Raw genomic sequence first — 13,292 nt, forward strand, 5'->3', positions numbered from 1 at the left:
TTTTAGCTTGCACAATTGTGCCCACAGCACCTGAAGGGGATAATTTTATGATTGTTGCATTTGTGTATTACAAAAAAATTCTTTTCGTGAAAAAGTGCAGCTCACTAGTCTCTGACTATACCCTTGGAAGTCTTGAGATGGTGAAAGGATACCTGAGAGGTACTTGCTTTGAAGAAGTTTATTCAGGCAAATTACCATAGCAGGCAAAATCAGCAATGGCAAAGTCACTAAAAATGTAACTGCAATTTAAAAACAATTTGTTGCTCATCAGTCACTGCTTTTCCAATTTTGCTGCTGCTTGTGTAGTGCTTCTAAAGGTAAATCAGCATTTGTAAAGTCCGACAGTATTCCTCTTCCCCCCCCCCTAAAGATATACGTGCTCTGGGAAAAAAAATACTTGCTATCCCATGCCCCCCTCCCTTTTGCTGGTGTTTGCAGAATTTTTAATAATATTAAGGTGTGCAGGTTGGCAGCAATAGTAATTGATACTGTGATAATCATTGCTGAAGCATACACATCTAACATATTTTTACACCCATGAAAGCCGTTTATTGAGATGCCAGATAATGTTAGTCGCGACGGCATTGATCAGCCGAGTGTCTGCCGGGATTCAGCTAGCCAGCCAAGCGTAGTCTTCCTTTTCTCCACCTTTCTTGCATGCCCCACATTCTGTTGAGGTGTAAACCCAAAACACGCGTCAGACTGTCATATTTCCCTCCATGCACTTCTTTCCCTTCCGGGCAAGTCAAACAGGCTGTCGAGAGATAAAGGGCTTTAAATGGGCCACATGTGTAACTTCAGTCTTTGCTGACCGTTGGCCATTCAATGTGAGGCATGCTATGCGGCAGGTCAATTTGCTTATGCAATTGATAATAACATAGGGTCCATTAGTGCGCCAGCAGTTTTTTGCATCATCCAAGGTTTCTTGTTGGTGTCCGCAGCTATACTAAGTAACCAGGCTCATATATCACGTGTTGGCATTAGTGGTAGTAGCGTGCCTTTGAGTGGTCTTCAGGAACAAGAGTGCACAAAGAAGCAAGTCATCAGGCCTCTGCAGCAAGAGAGGATGGTCTTGGATATGCAAAGATTATTGTGATTGGAAAACTGGAGGATAGTGTCTTGTGTATAACAGGTGGGAGAACATAAAAAGGGAAAAAAGGGAGTGTAGGCCCATAGTTTGGTGCTGTAAGGTGCTATTAAATGCATAAGTAATGGAAGGTAGCATGTTGTTGCAGTTCTTATGATCTTATGTGACATACATGGGCAGCATGTTTGTAATAGTTATGTTGGTGCATTCCATAAGGCCATTTGTTTAGGATGCTATGGGGTGGAATGTCGAGAACTTGAAGCACATAGATGAAAGATCTGTTCGACGATGTCTCCAGTGAACTGCCGCCCATGATTGCTGATGATGACTGGGAGTTCCGTATCGGAGAATGAGGAAACGCAGCTGAAAAAGACGTACTTCTGTTGCAGTAGCCGATGGTATAGCAGCTGTCTCGCAGTAGCGCGTCAAATGATCGTCACACATTAAAATCTAATTCCTTTCAGACGACTGTGGGGAAGGACCGAGGAGGTCAATGCTGACTTGCTCAAAAGGAGTGTTTGGAGGTGGCACTGGATGTAGTCAACTAGGAGAAGCGCTCATTGGGTGCTTGTGACGTTGACACTCGTTGCAGCTGGACATGTATCGTTCGGTGGTCTGATGCATTTTAGGCCAGTAGAACCTTTCTTGAATGCGGTAGAGTGCTCATGCAGATTCCAAGTGACCAGATGGTGGATCATCATGCATAGCACTCACGATGGAAACATGTAGGTAGAATAGAATATTCTACTACATGGAGGCCTGTGGTAGAGTAGTTCTTTTTGTAAAGTTCTTTTTGAAGACATGTCGCATTGCGCCAATATTTGGATGACTGGCAAATGTGACAACTGTTGCCAGCATCAATGTTAGCCCATCTACCAACCTTTTGTCTAGCATACGGCAGATTGTGCGTGAAGAGCTGCTGCAGCACGAGGTACTGGTGGTCAACATCACAGAACAACCTGCTGCTTATTCCCCGCAACACATGGTGCCTGCAGCACCTTGTGCTCCTTGGCAACCATCGGTATGTGTTGTAGACAAACCGCAGAGGAGCCCCATGACCACGTCGGGGCACGCTTACGCCTGAGCAGTTAAATGGAGAACACCCTTGCCCCGGCCGGTTTGCGCACGCAGGTTGACAACTTATCCTGTTCAGCAGGCTGAACCACTTTACTCTGTTCCATGCCCTCACATAGCTGAGCGCTTCAAGCAGCAGTTTGTTGATCGTCATTTACCTATGTGCTACAGCTGCGGACGCGTGGGCCACATTGCCAGGTACTGCAATCGCAGCCAACCACTGAACGATTGACGATGTCTAGCTAGTACCGCATTCCACTTTTAGAAACTTACCTTCGCACATCAGACTGTCGCAATATATCATTTGTTTCAAGGCATGTTTATCCATGATATTGTAAAATATACAAAATGGTAGCATGCTTAATGTGGGCTTTTCGCATGGTTCCCGTAGAGGACCATGCTGATAACAGAAATGTATTGAAAGTTCTGTAGTGTGACCTCATTGGGCCACTTACTCACACGTACAGATGTACATGCAGAGAGATCCCTCCTAAAAAGCTTCTTTCTGTGATACAGGCCAATTTAAGAAAATGTATGTTCAACGAAGAAAAGAACTTGTCAAGGAGTATGAGAAGCAGGAGAAAAAGATCAAGCTGATGAAGGCATCTGGCATGTCCAGCAAAACTGCTGTAAGTGCCCTGTGTTGCTTTTATTTAAAACTGAAGTTCCTTGTGATTGCTATACTTACTGTACTACTGTGAGCAATGAAGTTGGTACCATACTGTGATAAATTTGCAGCGAAAGGAGTTTATTTATTTATTTATTTATTTATTATATCTCAAATGTGCCCCGTTGAGGGGTATTACATGAGGGGTGGACTGTTACATCAGTAGATAAGGTGATCGATGAATTCCTTGAATTTGCTGGGGTTGGAGTGGTGCATGGCATCGGTGGGCAGGTCATTCCAGTCTCTGGCTGTTTGTAAATAAAATGAATGCAGATGGGCCAAAGAAAGTGGTGCTGGTGGATAAACTGCCTTTCCATGGCTTGTGCAGCATGAAGTCCAGGGGCAGGAGCGTTAGCAGATAGGGAAGGCGATACGTGATAGAATTTATAAAAAAGACAAAGGCGAGAAATTTTTCGTCCCAAGGCTAAGGTTTTAATATTGGCGTGGGATTTAAGGGCAGATACGCTGGTGTAATATGAGTAATCTGAATAAACAAATCTTATCGTGTGGTTTTGGACAGATTTGAGTGCGTGATTCGATTGTAGATTGAAAGGGGTCCCACACTGCACATGCGTATTCCAACTTAGGCCGAACTAGTTAGTGTTAAGTATGCTTGGATCAGATTGAAAGGGGTCCCACACTGCACATGCGTATTCCAACTTAGGTTGAACTAGTGTTAAGTATGCTTGGATCTTTAATGAAGGAGGAGCAAGTTTTAAATTTCGTCGCAAGTAGCCAAGTGCACGGTTAGCGTTGTCAGAAACATGTGATATGTGCAATGACCAAGAAAGATCGGAAGTTAATTTTATGCCTAGGTATTTATAAGTACTCACGGGGAGAATTTCTGATCCCAAAATGGCATACTTAAAAGTTTGGTGCGACTGTCTGTGATGAAATTAAATTAGCACGTTTTTTTTAATGTTCAAGCTCATTAACCATTTTTCGCACCATGTTTGAATGCGGTTAAGATCTAACTGAAGAATGGGAGAATCGGGGGGGGGGGATTAAGTACAGGGTGGTAAAGAACGCAATCATCGTCGAATAGCCGGGTGTTAGACTGAATGTTACTAGGAAGGTCATTAATGTAGATCAAGAAAAGTAAAGGACCAAAGGTGCCCTGTGGTTCGCCAGAAAGAACGGGGGACATAAGGAAGAAGTGTTGTTAGCGTAAACAAACTGCTGATGGTTAGTCAAGAAGTCACGTATCCAATCAAAAATCGGGAGGCTTAAATTTAGGCGCGATATTTTTAAAAACAAGCATTTGTGCAGAATTTTATCGAATGCTTTTTCGAAGTGTAAAGAGAGGGCATCTACTGGTGTGTTAGTATCTATGCTAGAGCTAATGTCATTCACGTATAGTGCAAGCTGTGTTGCACAAGATAGTCCCTTCTGTTGAGCTCTTGGCTTATGGCAGGCAGGTAATACTCTATCATTTATTTTGATAATGATTTAGCAAGTTTTCTTGCCATGCAAGTTTTCTAGTGGCGTAGGTATTGTTATACGCACATCACTTGTATATTCTCGCCTTATATTCTCTAGTACTATAAGGTATTCTTTTGTGCCTTTTGTTCCAACATTTTAAATGTTGAATTCTCATGTCTTGAGATAATTTTGACACATTGGGACAAAGAGTAAGTGAACTGTCACGCATGTCATTATTTCCCTTACAATAGCAATTATTTTGACAATGGAAATGGACTAGAAAGCCACTACATTAAAAGCTTGTTAATTTGTCTCATAGTAAAATATGGAAAATTGAATAATCCTCACTGGCTGTCTGACCCTGCTAATGTGCATTATTCTGTGGCGTCAAACATTATTCAACTACGAGAAAATTGGTCACATATGGGTTAGCACATGATGTGCTAGTCACCATGAGGAGCCTTGGAACATAGCAAACACTGAAAAGGCGATGACAAATGAGAGAGGCAGAAGTGGTGCCAATGTCCAACTGGCACTAAATGGCAGATTGTGCATCGCTATGACCATCGCTCAGAGAGGAACTGTGAGATCACTTACCTCATTTTTAACAGCCCATCCTATTCACTTAGTTTGATATGTTTGTATTATCCATGCAAGAAATTTTACTTTTAATGGACTCAGCTCTTAACAGTCTATCAGCTACAATGGACAAAATTTTGTTGGGATGAAGCATATACAACGCAATTTGCTGTGGCAATGTGTGCATGCTGTGCTATACCACACGCAACTTCTTCCAGCCACGTATAGAAAGGGCAAAAATACTTTCTCAAGAAACAAATGCACTAGCAGCAAGCCTCCTGCCATGATGTGCCACACGGTGCCTCACTGAGTGATGGTTTTGGGATGACCATTTAAGTAGCTTGCCACCGTCCACTGCCGTCAGATCGGTGCCGAGGGTGCTGTTTTGCTTTGAAGCCGCAGTGGATGGCCTTTTAAAAAAAGCCACCGCTGATTGCAAAATGCATAGTTTAGAGAACACATTACCTTCTAATCATGAGCAATTAACACAAAAAAGGAGTTGGGCTACTGTTTGCGTCGCCCAGACTGTAAAGTGTGTGTTGCGGCTAAGCAATCTCTTCTGCATAACAGCGGCAGCCAGATGTGAGCTCTAAGATGAATTTGCCTCTCATCGCTGCTCTCATTCGTATTAGAGGTCTGACAGTGGTACTCGGTTTTCACAAAAGATAAAGAATTATGACATCAATTGATTCTATCGTTCATTATTTTGTGTAATAAACAAATTGTCGCAGATATTTGCATCATTGGTGGTGGCAACACACTCGGGCTGGCTGGCACAGTAGGGAGCTTGCTGCAACGTCGGTAATATCACATGATCACATTTTATTTTGCTGACAAGAAAATCTTTCCATCATGCAGGGAAATGGTCATTTGACGGCAGCAGATCTTTGGAAAATAGTGGGCAGCAATGCGGCGTGCTGCTAGTGTGTTTGTACGGTTGCCTTGTTGCAAATGGCAACAGGCCGACATGTTCGTTGCAAACATTCACTTTATTATCCCACTCCGCGACTCTTTCCCCATGCTGTCCACATGCTTTCCCTCTGCACACACCATCCGCGTCTTCCTTCCCGTCTTGCCGCTGCACTTGGGCCGCCTGGTCCTCTCTCTGGCAACCACGGTCAATCCTATGTTAAGCCTCCAAGAACTGCGCCTTGCCTTGCCTCACTTGGAGCTCCCACTCTGCTTTCGCCGCCACTCTCTCCTCACAGCCTCCTAGATGTGTTCCTTTATTTACGTATTCAACCTTAGATTTTGCGATTGCCTCCAGGTTACAATAATCAAAAACCACTGTTTCACAACATACAGTGGCCCTAATATTTGATTGAACAGACTTAAAATACGGCAGACCGTTCTCGCTGGATTATTACACTCTGTTGTTCTAACGAGTGCTGCCTGTGTATGCCCCACATAACACCTTTGTACTGAATTTGAAATCTTGGGCACACTTCCTGTTTTAGACAAAAACCACAGTGCAAGCTTTGACACGGAAGCAGCAGAAGAACAAGCAGAAGCTGCAGGGTACCGAGGAAGAAAATGGCCCGGCAGAGTTGATCCAGAGGCCCAAGGACTACATTGTTAAGTTTAAGTTTCCAAACCCGCCACCACTGAACCCGCCTATCCTTGGCCTTTATAGTAAGTTCATAAGTAACACAAATTTGTCAGTTGCATTCAGCTGGCAGTAAATGGCATTGTTCATTAATGTGCAATGATATATCCGAATGCTTAGCAGGAATTGACACTACTGTATAAAGTGTTGGTTCTATTCAGAGCCTTTTCAGATGCACTCATTTAGCATTTAAGAATCAACTACATAGTCTGTTTTCAGATTCGTTTAGATTAGTGAGACTGAGCTGTACAGCATGCATGCAATAGTGTGTGCACTTGTTACTTTTGGCTGTGTTCATCAGAATAGGACTATTTGCTTTGCCACTGTCTGCATTTGAGAGTTTCCTAGGTTAGATTATACCTTTGCACATTATTTACTTTACTTTTATTTATAATGCTTATGCTTTATTTCAGATGTCACATTTGGGTACAAAGGACAGCCATTACTCTTTAAGAACCTAGATTTTGGTATTGACATGTCTTCAAGAGGTAGGTTTTGCAAGGAGGTGACTGGAATGTGTGTGCATGTGCATGCATGTCAGTTCAGATAATATGAAGAGCTGAAATGTGTAGCGAATATTTAGAGGAGTTGCTGCTGTCTGGTTAGAGCTCTCTGCTATGTTACAGCAGCTGTAAAGGGCACTTGTTGCCGTGATCAAACCATTACGCTGTGCTCCTTGCCTTATCTGTCCTGGAAACCTGCCTGTTGCCATCCATTAGGAGGAGATGCTGATCAAAAGGAGTACCTTTCTCAACATTATTTTGAGATTTTGCTTTTATTACACTAGAGCTTTCTATGTGGACATGTTAAACGAATTGTTGGGGAAAAACCTGAGCTGGATGTCAGTGAAAAATGTACCTAAATGGTAGTTGCAGGTTATTGAGCAATCACAAATTTTGTTGGTCATGCTTGACACCTGCTGTATGACACATGCATACCTGCCAACTCTTCAAAATTATTCTTAAATTTCATAGGTTTGGGCTTGTTCTACAATTTTACAAATATTACGTCAAGATTTATGAAAAATGTTTCCAAAAATGTTTTAGAGATTTTCAAAAATGCCCGAGGCAGTGCAGGATCGCAAAACATGTATACAAAAAAGAAATGGTGGCGGCACCTGTGCCACCCTCTTAACCAGAAGGGTACTTGCCTTGAGAAGGTTTAGACATGCTCCCAAAGCATGTGAAATTGGCAACAACAAAGTCACTGAAGATATCAATGGGATCAAAAAAGAATGTGTCGCTTGTCAGTATCAGGGGTTTTCAAGTTTGCTGCTGCTTTATATGCTGTGCCTAAAGGTAAATTATTGTTAATAAATGCGTATGTATTTTACAAAAGATGTGTGCCTAGGGGAGGTGTTAAGATTTCCGCATTCCTTCCACTTTATTTTGTCATGTTCACAGAATATTTATGAGTTCGAAAGTTTACAGATTGGCAGGTATGCACATGAGTACCACCCATTGTGACAACTCAGTCAGAGGTACAAAAAGCCACCCACGTTTATAAGTGACTTGGATGAGTTTGTGAGATAACAGACAATTATAGAGGGCACTGGACTGACCTCCCTGCCTTACCCCCTTGCGTGTGCGAGATCAAGCCACCATCCTTGACTCACTCTCGCACCAACAGCATATTGTGTGCGGCCACAATGTTATTGCACTTGCACTTTATACAGAACATCATGGCAACAACAATGACGGCGGCAGAAATGAGCCTGGAGTGTGCATATAATTGCTATCACAATAAAATGAATGTATGCCTTTTCCTTTCTCCAAGGGCTCAAATTGCTATAGACGCGTCCAAAAAGCTCTAAAGGTTGCACAAAGTTGCATAAGTTGCAGCAGTGATGACCATGCAAAATACTCCCAAGTTGCACCCATTCACGGGATGTTGTTTACTGCAACACGTAGAGGAGCGACAATCTACAGGAAGCACATACTCAAAACAGCTGGTGTTTTATTTGTTAGTTGCGTAAAGCACTCTGCATTATTGAGGGATTGACACCAAGTTGTATCATGCTGTGTGACCGATCCATCGCTTGTCACCAGTGTGTATTCATGTTGCATATGAAATTTCTCAAATGGGGTACAGCTTTTACACGTACATTTGTTTAGCTTTACTCAGAGCATCTGAGATTCATATTTTGGTTGTCCACACAATACTTGGGTGAGACACAAGTATTGCATTTGATCTTTCACGCTGCTTCTGAGAACCGGCTTGGCAGGTTCAAGCCGACACACTTTTTGGAATGTAGAGAGAACCAATTGGAGTTTCTTTGTGAATGGCAGGTCATTAGAGATGACTGAAAGGTTGTTGTAACAAATCTGAACTCTAATAACAGTGCTGAAATTAGACATAGCCGGAAACATAGTGTAGGATTTTGATGTTGCCAGGCAGCACCTGGCACACTTTTACGCGGTGCAGGTATTTAGCCTAGTCATTTAAGCTATGCTACAGCATCAGTAACTACGTACAGTAATTGGCTCTTTCTGACGTGATAGGCTTTCTGCTAAAGACAAATGTTGTTAGTATTTCCCCTCTATTGTTGATCGACCACTAACTTGTGTGTGAATGACCTTTTTCAGTGGCTGTTGTTGGACCGAATGGTGTTGGAAAAAGTACATTTCTCAAGCTTCTTTGTGGAGACCTAACTCCGGTGAGCAGCCAAATTCAGTACAAGTGTTGAATTGTGCAAGTTAAACTTACATGTGTGCATTATTTTGTTTTTCAATACAAACTGTTGTCAATGATTTCTTTTTTTTCAGCTTCAAGGTGAAGCTCGAAGAAACCATAGGCTGGTAAGGATGCAGTCTAGCCTATTATCATTAGCTGTCACTTTATGTGCATTGCAGTTTACGTTAAAGTGCCCGAAAACGCAATTGAGCAAACAATTTTTATATTTAACAATGGTGGAGAAAAGTACATATGGGCTGTATGACAGGAGGCTATTCTGTTAGCCAGTGAAAGCAAAAAAACGCATATCTTAGCTTAAAGGCATGCTAAAAGGCCTTGTGTTGTGGGGCTGAGCTAAGGTAGAATACAATCATAGGCTGGTTGAGTAGGTTGTTCAGGGTCTGTGTGCTCAGCTCTGCCTCAACTGATTATAATTGATGGTGAGATAATAGTATATTTAGACCTATTTCTGTAGTAATTTTGAGTGTAGGCATATATAATTAAAAGTGTAAAAGGTTAGGTGTGAGCAGTACTTCGAAGTGTAGAGGAGATTTGTGTACTAGGGCCCCATGGAAGCATTTAAAAAATTGAGCAAATCACATGGGTGTGAAAAGAGAGCATTTCGCAGGTATTCTGCAAAAATTTGATGCAAACAGTAGTTACGGGCTAGAAAATGGGCCAGTTATGTTTGTTAGTGCTTTTGTTCATTCATCAGACTTTCGTTGAGGTACAGCGAAAGGTAACATTGAAAAAAGAAAGAAAAAAACCCTGCTCAACACTGGCATTCACATTGCACTGTATACTCTCCGTGTGATTCACACGTTGGTGAAGCAACTGCACAACAGAAACAAAAAAATCATCAGGAAGTAAATTCAGATTTGACAACCATCTTGCAGAGGGTTCACTAACTGGATGCCTCTGGCATGTCTGGCTTGCACTTGCATGGTGCTAGGGACAGGTTGCATCCACTGCTGCATGCAAAAGTACACTTCCTTAGTTGCACAAGAGGTTCTTAGTATTGTAGAGGCAGGAGTGTGAATCCTCTATGAATTGTGTCAGTTAGATACTCAAGCAAATTTCTGTGCCAAATTGCACTGAAAGCAGAAAAATGACTGACGCTGCACTGTGCCACACTATGCCAGAACAGCTTTGGCAGTGGCAGCCATCAGCGGAAGATCGCCAGCGTGGTGCAGGGTGTTGTATTGATCTCACAGTGCCTGTGAAACTAACTTTCTTAGTCTGCGGTGAACACAACGCCCCAACACCCCCCCATAAGAAAAGAATGATGCTAGTTTAAAGTGAGATTGCAGGCTAAATGTTTATCATAACCATCATGGCCACGTGGCCCATTAATTATGTTTGTTTACTGTGATAAAGAAGAACATTTCAGGGCCCCATTAAATGTCTCTCTTGTATTTGAGGTTATATTCAGCAGCCTAACTATTTACTAAAGTTAGCTTTAACAGTTATTCTTTGCATTAGAGTTGATTCATGTTAGTCTTGTGCAACAAATGTGCAAAGGCTTACTTTGCTGGAAATTGGTGCTGGAAATTTGATAGAAGGGAAAAGGAAGGTGAACAAATAAAATAGAGACTTTGTGAAGTACAACATCTAGGCCTTACTGCAGTCAGAAGTGCCTAATGAATGGCTGTGCTATAGCCATGTAGAACATCACTGCACTTTCTCTTTGCTGAATCAGGAACCAAATAAGGCATTTTTTTTATACGTTTAAAACACAAATGGGTCAAGAGGAAAGTTGTGTGCAATACAAGCATTGGGTTTCCTTAATATTAATTTTAAACGTTGTTATGCATTGTTACATGTACTAGCAAGCTCCTCAGCTCCATTGTTTGTGGAGACCGTTTAGACCACTGCTGACAGCTCACGTCATTATTCAATGTTTACCTTAGAGTTCCGAAGAAAAGTGGCTCCTTTCTGTTGTCTGCCACATCTGCATTGCAAAAAACCTGTTGCGTGAGCCACTACAGACTAGATGATGGAGAAGTGACACATGGTGTAACCTCCAAGACTGGCACCCACCAATGAAATGGTCCATTTCCATTGCTTTCTGCAAGGTGATTCTGCAATCCAATCACACATAAAAGGCTTTAATTGTGCAATTGGGGTTTGGCCATTATGTAGTGGAGTGCACATGCAAGCACGGAGGCCATGTTGTGCAGGAACTCTCCTCATTGTATGCTGCGTGACGGTGTGTGTTTGATTCTCCTGGGTGGGTGTGACACTGAGTGTGGCAGTTAAGCATCTGGCACCTATTTAAAAGCACTGCAGAAATGTTACATGATTGAGAATGATGTGAATTAATGTGCCTCCCCCCCCCCCCCCCTATTTTCGTCTGTTTCTTGTCCCATGCCTTTTAGAGAATAGGTCGTTTTGATCAGCATTCCGGGGAGCAGCTGAGTTCTGATGAAAGCCCCGTCGAGTACCTTCAGGTGATTAGACTTTCCTTTTGTTTTGCACTTCTTTATTGTGCATGCTTGCTTGCTGTGCGTTGTCTGTGATTATGTGACACTACAATAAATACTTAATTTCACCCTCTGGAAGCTTTGATCAGCAAAAATTAGGGACTTCTTGATCATTTAAATTTGTCAACCATTGAGCTGCGCCAGCTGTAGGTCTTTTTTTTTCTTTTTTTTTTGGGGGGGGGGGGGGGCACTTGCTTGAAAATTGGATCTGTGTAGATAATGTTTATTGTCCAGTGTGAAATGTTTCAGTCGTTCTAACATGAACTGCTTTTATTACATAGTCCGGCTACACAGGTTGTGGATACAATGCACATGTCAAGGCAACCGGTCAATAAACCCACACATGCTACCTGAAGGTATCAGTGTTGCCGGATTTGAGACCCTCGCTATGTAATAAACGAGAAGGAAAGGGGTTAACCGAGGGGCCCGATTTTTATTAGTCATATCATAAGAAGCCAACAAACACTTACACCAAGGACAACATAGGGGAAATTACTCGTGCTTAAGAAATGAAATAAAGAAACGATAAATTAATAGAAATGAAAGTGGATAAAAAAACAACTTGCCGCAGGTGGGGACCGAACCCAGAACCTTCGCCTTCAGGTAGCATGTATGGGTTTATTGACCGATTGCCTTCAACCAAAAGATCACGTTCTCGTGACGCCTGCAGCAGAAAGGATGTTCCACATCTGCCACCAAGGTCTGCGAGTGGGGGCGCTAGCTAACACTCCCAGGGTTCTGCTAGGAAACATGAATACCCAAGAAAGTGAATGGGGAAACGGCACCGCTGTAGCTCAATTGGTAGAGCATTGCACGCGAAATGCGAAGGTTGTAGGTTCGGTCCCCACCTGCGGCAAGTTGTTTTTTCATCCAGTTTCATTTCCATTAAATTTATCGTTTCTTTATTTCATTTCTTAAGCACAAGTAATTTCCCCTATGTTGTCGTTGGTGTCAGTGTTTGTTGGCTTCTTATTATCTGAATGCGTGATGTCATCCCTGCCATGCATTCAAGGCTGTTCGTTCTTTTGGAGTGATTATGCATTTTGAGACACTTATAATCAAGATATCAAACAGGAATTGAAATTGGGCTGACAATTGTACCCGAACTAGAATTTTGGTAGGAACCTAACGTGAACCAATATTCTTTGAAGGAAAATGTGCCCAAACTCGTGAAGCTGAATCGAAAAAAAGTAACATACTAGATTGTTTGATCTTTTCCACAAAGAGCCATGCAGCACGAGAACATTTACAATTTGCTCAGGTCAAACACAAACTCCTATGTTGTCAGCGTTGACGTCATAAAAAGTAGCTCTCTGGGCTGTCCGATCCTCTTTCTGTTAAATGTAATGGCATCAATTGCTGATTTAAAAATATCTGTGCTTTTTTCCATCACTTTAACTATCTTATGTGTGAAACGAGAGGCAGAAAATTTTTAAACAGGCACTTCATTGACATGGCATAAAAATTAGTTGGAGTAGACCTTTAACATTGCAGATGTCTCACCGGAAATCTGTCACTAAATATAAAAAAACAAAGAAAATGGTAACTGCTTGTGCAGCCAAGCAGTTAACAAGCAAGAGGCAAGCAAGCTGTGCACAGCACACACACAGAAACGGGGCATCTTTTGCACGCACACATACGTACACATACACGAAGATCAATTTTATTGTGAAAGTGTAGACGGGCAAAATGTAGTCGTTA

The 13,292-nt window shown here is 42.2% G+C and overlaps 1 protein-coding gene across 1 annotated transcript in view; it reads left to right on the forward strand.

Annotated features, from left to right (window-relative positions):
- Positions 1-13,292, forward strand: part of LOC126547866 (ATP-binding cassette sub-family F member 1) — a 43,159-nt gene that overhangs the window by 20,235 nt on the left and 9,632 nt on the right. The window contains exons 10-15 of the mRNA XM_050195892.2: positions 2,678-2,790; positions 6,287-6,461; positions 6,849-6,923; positions 9,021-9,091; positions 9,201-9,233; positions 11,487-11,558. Coding sequence (XP_050051849.1) covers positions 2,678-2,790; positions 6,287-6,461; positions 6,849-6,923; positions 9,021-9,091; positions 9,201-9,233; positions 11,487-11,558 — 539 coding nt within the window. The remainder of the gene's footprint in view (positions 1-2,677; positions 2,791-6,286; positions 6,462-6,848; positions 6,924-9,020; positions 9,092-9,200; positions 9,234-11,486; positions 11,559-13,292) is intronic.

Source organism: Dermacentor andersoni, chromosome 1 (assembly GCF_023375885.2).
Source record: "Dermacentor andersoni chromosome 1, qqDerAnde1_hic_scaffold, whole genome shotgun sequence".
Taxonomy (NCBI): Eukaryota; Metazoa; Arthropoda; class Arachnida; order Ixodida; family Ixodidae; genus Dermacentor; species Dermacentor andersoni.